Consider the following 11,683-nt stretch of genomic DNA (forward strand, 5'->3'; position numbering starts at 1 on the left):
TCTTGTTATCAAAAGTGGTCAGACCTCAGCCGTCAAACTAACGCGTAGACAAGCACGTGGTGTTCTTTCTGATGCTGGACAAAACTTTATAAAAGGCACGGACTGTAAAACAGACCTGACGTGCATTCTGTCTTCAACCGGCAACCCGTTTTATAATCGACCCCCGCAAGTTAATTTGAGAAAAAAATGTCTGAACCAAAAGAAGGTAAGTTTTTTTTTGTGACATTGAACCAACTATATAATCCGAGCAAATTGTGGGGACAAATGTCTTTAGACTACCTGCAAATATCGGGTTATAGTTTGTATAGTATTTTTTTTTCGAACAAGATTTGTTTATGGCCTTGTAATAAATAAATATTATCTACTTAACACATTTGTTAAAGTCTATATAGGGATAGGAACTCATTCATGATGTAATTTTGTAGTATTGTTGTTGCTGGACCTTGATCTTAAAAATATATACTTCTATTCAAAGAAATGAAAGATACTTTTGAAAAAAAGTACGTTTAAAATTTCTAACTTCGAATGAGTAGTAGGTACATATCTATTAAAAAAAAATGTATCAATTATATAAGAAACAAGTGAAAATATATATACAACACTTTTTTAAATGAAATAAAAAAATATCGTATCAGTAATTTAACTGTGTGAATATTAAGTATTCAAACACACACAATACTAATTTACGAAGGGTTCTGTATTTCTAAACACCATTTAAATTTTAAAACGCCGATAAAATTTTTCATGGCTATATTACTAGCTTTTACTGTATCTTTAAAAATTGTTGGAAAAGTTTAATTATTGGAACGAAGTTTCTTACGGCCGGCTTGACATTTGGCTGGGCGACCGAACTGAAAAAAATCCGTTCTATAGTATCCGAAGGAACTTCGTTCCTACCTGGTGTCCCATGACACCATTTTTATTCTTTTTCTTCATATAATGTTTTCGAGATATCGCCCTGTAGCTGATGTACAGCCAAACATTAGAGTTGTAGTAATAAGTTAAGACCATAATTTCATGAAAACGAAAACTTTGTTTAAAATGCGGAACGAGTAATTTCAACTTAATTTTTCCGCATCTGTCCTTGACAATCATTAATGACCTTGACAATCATTTTGGTATAGTGGTGATAAATTATATCAACGATTGCGATCACGGGTTCGATTTCTTCTCACAACGAATATTTGTATTTGTGCAAATATTTTTTTATGTGTCTGTCTGTCCCTAATCCTTATGGGTCTTCCGTACATTATACAATTCGTTATGGTCGTTACATTTGTTACAAAAATTATGGGGGAATTCATAGTGGAACACCGTGGTGAATTAGCATACACCACTTTTCCTGTATATATGAGGAGGTCTTTGACGGTTAATGGGCACTCACAGTAAATGTAGACCTACATGCATATGATCTGATGACAAAAAATTTATCATTTAGCTCTTACAGTCGCGGGTTCAACTACAACTTATGACATTAATTACGTTAGGCTTAGAATGGTATGGTAAAAGTAGTTTTAAGGTTTAGGATACATAGGATATGTTTTTACAGCAATTTTGCCTCTTTTAATGCCTATAAGAAAGCAGAAACTTTGGCATTATAAGTTATCTTAAGTAAAGTTTTTGCCTTCTACAGTTGGTGGCTACAAGCTCGGTGACATTATAATTGAGGGTAAGACAAAAAAGGTTTATGACCTCCCAGAGGTTCCCGGTCACTGCTTGCTGCTCAACAAGGACAGGATCACAGCTGGCGATGGCGTCAAGGCTCACGATATGGAAGGCAAAGCCGCCATATCGAACCAAACTAACGCTAAAGTGTTCGAAATACTTAAGGCTACTGGTAAGTTATTACATATAGCATTTAGTACGTGTAACCTAGTCGACTAGTCGAGTAAAAAATGTCATTCAAATAAATAAAAAACACATTATGAAACATGATCAACTTATTGCTTACTTATTTGTTATAAAATATATACTAGAGGTTCCCCGCGGTTTTACCCATGATAATAAATAGTTACATCTATTCGGCTATTAAGGCCCGTATTTATAAATCACTCTCAAATTTGAGATCGATCTCAATAGCGATATTGAGATACTGTTCTAATTAATAGACCGAACTTAAATACTGCCTAGAGTTCAGCGTATCAACTGAGTGACGCGCATATTAATAAATCAAACTCAGCACTTAAGAGCGCACTCAAGATCTATCTTAAGAGTTCATTTCGTAAGTGTCGTAATTCCGATACTTGAGTTAGAGATTCGTGGTACGCTGTATTGTTTTTGTAAAATAAAATGGAGTTTGAGAATATTTTAAATGAAATTAATTACTACGACGAGCTAGATCACTATGATGATATCTTTTGGCCAAACTACTATCGCATACCAAAAACCTACATAAGAGACGTGGAAAATCCTTTCGAAATGGAACCCGTTCAGTTTCAAAAAAGGTATAGATTTTACCACGAATCCGTGTTCTATATCACGTCCTTAATCAAAAGTGATGAAATAATGTACAAGAGGGGCTTTCCAATTACCCCTGAAATAGCGGTCTTACTAACCATGAGATTTTACGCTACAGCATCATTTCAGGTAAGTTTATGTTATATTGTTTGGTAATTTTAATATTGACCGTGTCTCTCAACCGACAGCCTCAATTATAATAAGAAAGGTGTCAAAATTATTAGCCCAGCTACATAGACACTTCATCAAGTTCCCCAGAGGAGAAGAGGCTACAGTAAACAGGCAGCTCTTTAAGGAATTGGGAAGATGTGGGCGTTCTCCTGGACTACCAGGTATTCATGGAGCCATTGATTGCACTGATGTGAAAATTGTATTCACACCAGGATGCCAACGTTATGAAGTGTATAGAAACAGAAAATCAGAATTCTCCATCAATGTCCAGGCTGTAGTTGGACCTAGGACAGAGATTTTAGATATTGTGGCGAAATGGGCTGGCAGCATGCATGACTCCCGGATATTCCAAGTTTCATCACTTTTTATGAAATTTACTCTGGGCATATTAACCGGCAGACTTGTAGGTGATAATGGTTACCCTACATTACCATTTGTATTGACACTTATTAGGCCACCCCCAGAAGATGCACCATCAATAAGATATAATAGAGCACATATAAAAACGAGGAACATAGTTGAAAGAACCTTTGGCATTTGGAAACGCAGGTTTCCTTGATTATCAAGAGGTCTTGCAAACAATTTAACCAATGTATCACATATTATTGTTGCTTGTGCTGTGTTACATAATATGTCATTAATTTTAAATGATGTTATGGCTTTTCCTGATGAGGAATATCAAGAGCCACACGAAGGAGATAATGAAATACCAAGCACTAGTAAAGGTTTTCTACTCAGAAATACGTTGATAGAAAATTATTACCAATAAAAACTTAATTATTAAAAGAAAATATAATAAATTGTAAATGACAAAAACAGTTTAAAAAATCACAAATCAAATAATTAAGGATCAAAGCTACAATTAAAATCAAAATTAAATTAAAATCAAAAAATAAAATCAACTTAAGAAAAACATCACGAATATCATAACATACAACAAAGATACATTAAATTAACGCATTCATCACATGCAATTTAAATTTATTGAGAGAGAGATGAAAAATGTCAATATTTATAAACAAATTATTGTACTGGGCACAACTTCTGTTAATAAACGCGTTTTTATAAAATTTTGTTCTTGTAACTGGGATGTCAAATGTAATTTTATGTCTAGAATTTAAACGTGGACACTTAAAATTTAATCTTGAAACCAAATATGACGAGTCAATTTCTTGGTTCACATAGGATAGGTTTGACCGACATAGGTTTTATCATAACATTCAAATTTTCCGAAGAGATTGCTGTTATAGTCTTTAGGTACCTGTCGTGTATACGGTCGATTTTATAAATATGACACCGATGATTAACTGAGGTAGGGCACAGCAGGAATTTCCTGCTCAAAATATGGAGCAGCCCGACTGGGGTAGTACCTCGACCTTACAGAAGATCACAGCTAAATAATACTGTTTTCAAGCAGTATTGTGTTCCTGTTGGTGAGTAAGGTGACCAGAGCTCCTGGGGGGATTGGGGATTGGGTCGGCAACGCGCTTGCGATGCTTCTGGTGTTGCAGGCGTCTATAAGCTACGGTAATCGCTTACCATCAGGTGAGCCGTACGCTTGTTTGCCGACCTAGTGACATAAAAAAAAAAAACCCGTACTGAGGACTCCAAACAGTAGAAGCATACTCTAGAATAGGTCTAACAAAAAACATTTAGTAAAAATTGCACTTCATCATTACAGCCTATACAGTCCACTGCTGGACATAGGCCTCCACAAGTTTACGCCAAAAATAACGTGAACTCATGTGTTTTGCCCATAGTCACCACGCTGGGCAGGCGGGTTGGTGACCGCAGTACTGGCTTTGTCGCACCGAAGACGCTGCCCGTCTTCGGCCTGTGTATTTCAGAGCCAACAGTTGGATGGTTATCTCGCCATCGGTCGGCTTCTTAAGTTCCAAGGTGGTTGTGGAACCTTGTTATCCCTTAGCCGCCTCTTACGACACCCACGGGAAGAGAGGGGGTGGCTAAATTGTTTAGTGCCGTAGCCACACAGCACTTGTGCCAAGCAAATTTTAACTCTCACAAAATGATGCTCAGTGGACATCAAACTCGTCTTAGGGTCGTGTTTTATAGCGTATGTTAATTCAGTATATAATACATTTCCTATTCGTAATATACGGATACGAAAACAGTTTCAGAGTTTCTCGATTGTAAGCATGCGATCTAATCGCTCTGGTGTAGTGGTGCGAGTAGTCGCCTAAAACACCGGCGGTTAGCGGGTTCAGATCCCGCTCGAAATGAATATTCGTATTTGTACCTATAAATTTTCCTTTCCGGTTTGGATGTCTGTCCTTGTGGGTTGCCCCATCGTGCCATCGCCTCATTTTCTTAAACTCCGACAGCAATATACGAAACGTAACTCTCGGTTTCTATCTTCACTAACTTATATCCCCCTTTCAACTTCAAATTTAAAATAATTGTGTTTGCTCGCAAACGAAAAAAAACCGACTTCAATTACATCGACGAGTAATACAACGTAAATCGACGAAAAAATACTCAAGTAACTGCGCGTTATCAAAGATTACTCAAAAAGTAGTTATCAATGAAATTTATATGTGACCACATGACAAACATCAGCTTTCGATTAAATTAAAAATTATTAAAATCGGTACACCCAGTAAAAAGTTATTGCGGATTTTCAAGAAGTTCCCTCGATTTCTCTGGGATCCCATTATCAGATCCTGGTTTCCTTATCATGGTACTAAACTAAGGATATCTCCTTTCCAACAAACAAAGAATTATCAAAATCGGTACATCCAGTAGAAAGTTATGCGGTATAATACAACGTAGGTCGACGAAAAAATCGTCAAGTAAAAACGCATTATTAGATATAGCTCGAAAAGTAGTTGTTAGATCTCAAATAAATTTAAATGGGACCAATTGGCACACACCACCTTTCAATTAAAAGAAAATTTGTCGAAATCGCTCTACCCAGTCAAAAGTTCTGATGTAACATACATTAAAAAAAAATACAGTCGAATTGAGAACCTCCTCCTTTTTTGGAAGTCGGTTAATAAAAAATATTCAAAATTCAAAAATAAATCATTGCTAGTATACTATAGTTACTATAACATTGTATCTGGCAGCATTAAATCCGATTTATCATTACCTCATCATTTATTTTGCTACAGTTTGATTATTTGTGACTTCCATGACCTGCGAGATGAAAATAAAACGTCATGATATTTATAAAGTTATTATGAAATATTCGAGTGGTCTTACTTCATTTAAAAATACATATTAACAATCTATGAGTCAATAGTCGTGGTCACGATATGAAAACGATAATAACCTTTGTAATTGAAATTGTTCATTACCTATCTTATTTTTCATTGCAACCTATATGATAGGGTTGTACTATATTATGACACATAAAATTAATATTCCGGTTTAGATGATTTTTTAATTATAATAAAAGTATATAAGACTGTCTAAGCTTTATTGCATAGACCTAACTTTTTATACAACTATATTTATGAATAAAAAGAAATTAAGGCACCGATCAGAATTTAATATTATAACTTATTTTAAAATAGCCTAGTTGGAAAGAAATGTTTTTGAGTCCCTACAATAGGAATTTTTATGTTTCATAATATTAATTCTTTTTATAAATTCAATGGTATACGGACGGTATAGAGTTGATATACTGTATATACCTCATGAAAAGGCGTGTTAAGATTTGATCTTATTTTTAGGCATTAAAACTGCATTCGTGAAAATTGCATCACCTACGGCTTTCATCTCCAAGAAATGCGAAATGGTGCCCATCGAATGGGTCACCCGGCGTTTGGCGACTGGTTCCTTCTTAAAACGCAATACTGGCGTACCTGAGGGATACCGGTTCACTCCACCGAAGCAGGAGACATTCTTCAAGGATGATGCTAACCACGACCCTCAGTGGTCCGAGGAACAGATCCTCGCAGCCAAATTCAAAATTAACGGACTTCTTATCGGTGAGTTTTAATAAGACATCTTTTCAAGTGTAGTTATTTTATGTATACTGAGAAAAGTGGCAGATAGTGGTCCTATTAAAAATTGCTTTTATACTACAGTGATTTCTTTTTACTTAAACACTTTATTACTCGTAAAGAAATAGAGAAAGATACATGTCATTAAAATACAGGTATATAAAGGTGTGCTTATTCCTAGAAGAGATTCTTCTAACACCCCCGAAAAAAAGGTTATTTTATAGATATAAATTAAATACTTTTTCATCAGACTAGGGCATTTTAAATAAAAAAGAGTGCATTTGTAATGGCAAGATGTATAAATAATTAGTTAATCTCTGATTTTACAGAACAAGACGAAGTCGACTACATGCGCAAAGTCACAATATTGGTTTTCGAAATTTTAGAGAAGGCTTGGGCGTTAAGGGATTGTGCTCTTATTGATATGAAGATCGAATTCGGAGTGGACTCAGACGGTATGGTACCTTATTCAATAATTGATTACAGTTTTTTCCTGAAGTAGGTACTGAAACTAACTTTTTTTAAGGTAATATACTTTTGGCTGACGTCATTGACTCCGACTCTTGGAGGTTATGGCCATCTGGCGATAAGAGGCTGATGGTTGACAAACAGGTATGTTATTATAATATTATCTAGTTTTATCATAATTTATACGCAAATTAATCGCTATGCTACACAGATACATTTACGAACAGTTTGCGCAAATTGAATGTAATAATCTTTGTTTTTGGCTGACCTCCATCGGTTCATGATAACGATCAAAGTTCAGAACGTCGCATCTTATGAATAATTTGTATTAAATTCAAATAATTTTATTTATTTATATTTGAATTCAAAAATAATTCAAAAAATATATATATTGTTATCTATTAATATACAAGACCACCTTGACAGCAAAACATATAATTTTCGTTGGTGGAGTAAAATTTTAGTCAGTTATGTTTTTGCTGAGTGGCTACGTCAGAATAGATTACAGCCACCACCTCTCTTCCCGGGGGTGTCGTAAGAGGCGACTAAAGGATTTCAAAGTTCCAACACCAACTTGAAACTGTTGAAGTCGACGGATGGTGGAATAACCGTTCAACAGCTGGCTTATAAATATACATAGCGGAGACATTCAGCAGCGCCTTGTGCAGAGTGGTGCGAAAAGCCAGCCTTGCGGTCACCAACTGGCTTGCCCAGCGTGTTGATTTTGGGCATTATCTCCCATGATTTGAACGCATGCACTTCCGCCCTCAGTTCCGGACAGTCGAACTATTCCCGGCTACGCAGCGGTTACGGTGGGACGGAGGGTGCTAAGAATGACAAGGTTTAAAGGATTCGTAATGCTTGAAGACAAAAGTCTTCGAGCAATGCGTCCTTTCGGTTTTGACATACGGTGTTAAGACGTGGACAGTGACGAAAGGGCCTAGTCCACAAGTTCAAAGTCACTCAATGTGCAAAGGAACGGGATATGCTTTGGGTCTCTCTGAAAGATAGATTCAGAAATGAGACTATCCGCGAGAGAGAAAAAGTAACCGACATCGCTTGTAGAGTAAGCAAGTTGAAGTGACAGTGGGCTGGTCACCTCTGTCGCAAGACCTATGGCCGTTGGAGCAAATGTTTCCTGCAATGGAATCGCTTGTTGGCAAACGCAGTGTGGGACGCCCTCCGACCAACTAAACCTACATCCAGCAGCGGACTGCGATAGGGTAAAGCGAATCGATGTTTTTTCCTTTTTTTTCATGCCATTTTTTCTTTAAACATTCGCTTAAAAGTAGTGATGGTGTTAACGAATACGATTTTCTCTAGAAGATATTTTTGACTATAAAAATTTTGTTTGCTTTTATCCAATACAAGTAAAAAATATTAAGTTAAGTTTCTTTAGTATTGAAAGAAATTTTTAGATAATAATAATTATAAGTTAATTTTGAATTACGGATTGGAGGTTGGACGAAAACATTTTAAACGATTTTTATCCATTCTAATGAAAAAACTCTTTCGGATTTTATCGCGGTTCAAAAAAGTTGTTGGTTTATTATTAATTTTTATCCGATAAGTAACGATCAAATGTTGTAATTTTATTACAAAATATATTTTATTTTCTTTCAGGTGTACAGAAACTTGGCTAACGTCACAGCAGCTGACCTCGACACGGTAAAACGTAACTTCGCCTGGGTGAAGGACCAGCTTGACCATTTGAAACCAAATATTCACCACAAAGTTGTCATATTCATGGGATCTCCTGCTGATCAGGAACATTGCCAGAAGATCGCCAAAGGTAAGTCTGCGTCAACTTTTATGTTCAAAAAAGTAACTCAAATATTTAAATTTTAATTTTTTTTTCATCTGTTTAATATTACTAAAAACATTTCACAGGTATTATGTGATACACTAATTGACAAAAGAACGGTGATCTTGAAAAAAAAGATTGTTTATATATCAAATCAATCAAATAAAGTCAAATTAGCAACAATTTAAAAAAAAATGAAAACCATTATATATAATAAAACTAGTTGATAAAATGTGCGTGCCGATAAAACTTAAAAAGGAGTCCCGGCACGAATAAGGGATTTATATAGTGTGATAGACCTTTATCCCCCCCTCGAACAAGAAAGTTCCCGTTTTAACCTAAAGGGCGTGTGTTTAAAGATATAAGGGTTTTTCAACCCTTCAACTTGGAAATTAAGTGTAGTGGCGCCATCTGTTGTCGAGTATTTGAACTTCATTCAGAACAACGATTATTTGGGTTGTATTTCGAAAGGCGCTGCGAGCAATTGCAGCATGTGTAGTAATTGCGCGAAATTTAAAATTCCAATTTCAATAGTCTTAAATTAAATTTGTTACAATGATAAATTTATTAAATTTTGTGTATTTAAACAGCAGTAGCTAACTTATATTTTGGAGTTAAAGTGACATAATTTCAGTTATTCAAATTAGTTCTGAAAACATTTTAAAATTTAAGTTTATAAATTTCGCTCCTTTACTACGTATGCTACAGCTGCAGAACCTATTGTTACGGCGGACGATAATGTCGAGAACATTCTAGAAGGTGTGAGATAGAAAATATTCACAAACTTTCTCGAATATCCTAGAGCCTAGCTCTCTGAATGTATGAGAGCCCGGTGTCGCCCGCCAGAGTTAGTTCGATTTGAACAGCGAAACAAGCGATTTCGAATCGAAAAGTTGTAGTGACCCTGCTTTCTGTGCCGCGGGTTGCGGGTTCGAATCCCGCCTGAGTCTGGGTGTAATATAATATTTGTATTTATATATGTACTATTTCTATGTATATTTATCAAAAAATATATATATAGTTATAACAGTCGGCTGTTAACTGTAACACAAGCATTAAGTTGCTTACCATAGGAACAGACGACTGAGTGTGTATTTCATATGATATTTATTTATTTATTATTATTATTTATATATACACAATTATTTAAACAGCTGGTCGAGAACTTGGATTGGACGTCGATCTCCGCATTACTTCTGCCCACAAGGCAACGGAAGAAACTCTTCACATTATGCAGCAGTATGAAGACACGCACGGTGCTCTGGTCTTTATTGCGGTAGCTGGAAGATCGAATGGTTTGGGACCAGTACTGTCTGGTAACACTTCATACCCAGTCATCAACTGCCCACCACCTTCGGATAAACTTGTTCAGGTTAGAAAAATTATATTATAATACTACGAGTATATTGTGTTTATTGTCCGAACTATACAAGGGTTACTTAATAATAAGTGACGTAACTAGTTGTCAATGAGTTTTGTTGCAAAATTTGTTAGAAGAACTTCACAACTGTATTTAAAGTTCAAAATTGTAATTTTTCTAAACTCATTGACTACGTTCCACTTAAGACCGACTACTCCATCTACCACGACCACTGAAATTGCCGTTAACGTAAAGGTGCCCAAACGTAAAAACGCGACTGGCGTTGTAGGCGAATTTTATAGGTGGAACGCATATTTGAGCGCTGTGTGCGCTCAATATGGTGGCAAAATTTCATAAAATTTAATATTATAATTTTTTTTTATAATTAAATGTGTAATTTCAGGATATCTGGTCGTCCCTCTCTGTGCCGTCTGGTTTGGGTTGTGCAACAGTGATCTACCCCGACAGCGCAGCACTAATGGCCGCCCAGATTATTGGACTACAAGACTACCTTGTGTGGGCCCGCCTTAGAGTCAAACAACTGGACATGGCTACCGCCCTTAGAGCAGCTGACAAGAAATTACGAAACCTTAGCGCTTAAGATGATTGCAGTACCATTACCCTGTTATCTGTCTCGAAATATCTGTATTTTTATTACGAGACAAAAGGGGTTGCTAACTTTTTAATCTCTGAATTGTTACATTTTATAAAACTCAGTGTTACACAGAGAATTTCATCGAATATTTTGAATTAAATACTTTTGTATTCTTATATTCTAAATTTTATTCCATACATTTTTCTTCTATATATTACATACAATGAGTTGCTGATCATTATTTCGATATGTTTTGACGAGTCAGTCGTTACAGCGTATTTAGTAATAAAAGGGAATCTATAAAAAATATAAAAACATGCTTATAAATGAAGATTGCTTGGAAGAAGTCATTACATGCGATGATACGCCTTTTCACCCTAATATTAATTTTAACGTACGCAAAAACTCGTAATAAAGATAAATTTAACAAACAAAAGAAATAGAGATATCCCTTTAATGTTTTAAGCGATAACCAAAATTTCTGTCTGTTACAATACAATAAACTTTACTACATTGTTTAACATATTCCCTCCATACGTAACCATCAGCCATCTGAAAATAACCAGTTAGTAGGTAATTAGGTACTATTTTTACCCACATTTAGCAGCTGATATCTAAAAACTGACTTTCATCCTAAGCTAGCAAACGTATAGAAAATAAGAAAGATCTGGGATCTTAGACCATCTGAATTTCTTAACTAGATTAAATATGATGAATGAGGTATTAATATTTACTTGATACAATCGAAACTAAAGCACTTAAAAGAGTACATTTTTTATAAGTTATAATACAGTTACATAGATCGTGTCTTAAATATTGTAGTCAGTGGCTACCGACCAATTTTTTTTAAAAGTTCATTA

The 11,683-nt window shown here is 35.4% G+C and overlaps 1 protein-coding gene across 1 annotated transcript; it reads left to right on the plus strand.

The window, feature by feature from the left end:
- The first annotated feature begins 171 nt into the window (after window positions 1–171).
- LOC123661138 (multifunctional protein ADE2) lies at window positions 172–10,999 on the plus strand. The gene is made up of 8 exons (XM_045596135.1): window positions 172–205; window positions 1,634–1,837; window positions 6,324–6,581; window positions 6,926–7,051; window positions 7,123–7,208; window positions 8,688–8,856; window positions 10,023–10,240; window positions 10,632–10,999. Exons 1-8 carry the CDS (start codon window positions 187–189, stop codon window positions 10,827–10,829), a joined length of 1,278 nt encoding a protein of 425 aa, XP_045452091.1. The 5' UTR covers window positions 172–186; the 3' UTR covers window positions 10,830–10,999.
- The last annotated feature ends 684 nt before the right edge of the window (window positions 11,000–11,683 follow it).

Source organism: Melitaea cinxia, chromosome 2 (genome assembly GCF_905220565.1).
Source record: "Melitaea cinxia chromosome 2, ilMelCinx1.1, whole genome shotgun sequence".
NCBI lineage: Eukaryota > Metazoa > Arthropoda > Insecta > Lepidoptera > Nymphalidae > Melitaea > Melitaea cinxia.

What these genes read in the sequence shown, in the direction of transcription:
- LOC123661138 (XM_045596135.1), top strand. An exon ending in AATTAACGGACTTCTTATCG is followed by an intron (nt 6,582 to 6,925) that starts GTGAGTTTTAAT and finishes CTGATTTTACAG; the next exon opens with AACAAGACGAAGTCGACTAC. An exon ending in TTGCCAGAAGATCGCCAAAG is followed by an intron (nt 8,857 to 10,022) that starts GTAAGTCTGCGT and finishes TTATTTAAACAG; the next exon opens with CTGGTCGAGAACTTGGATTG.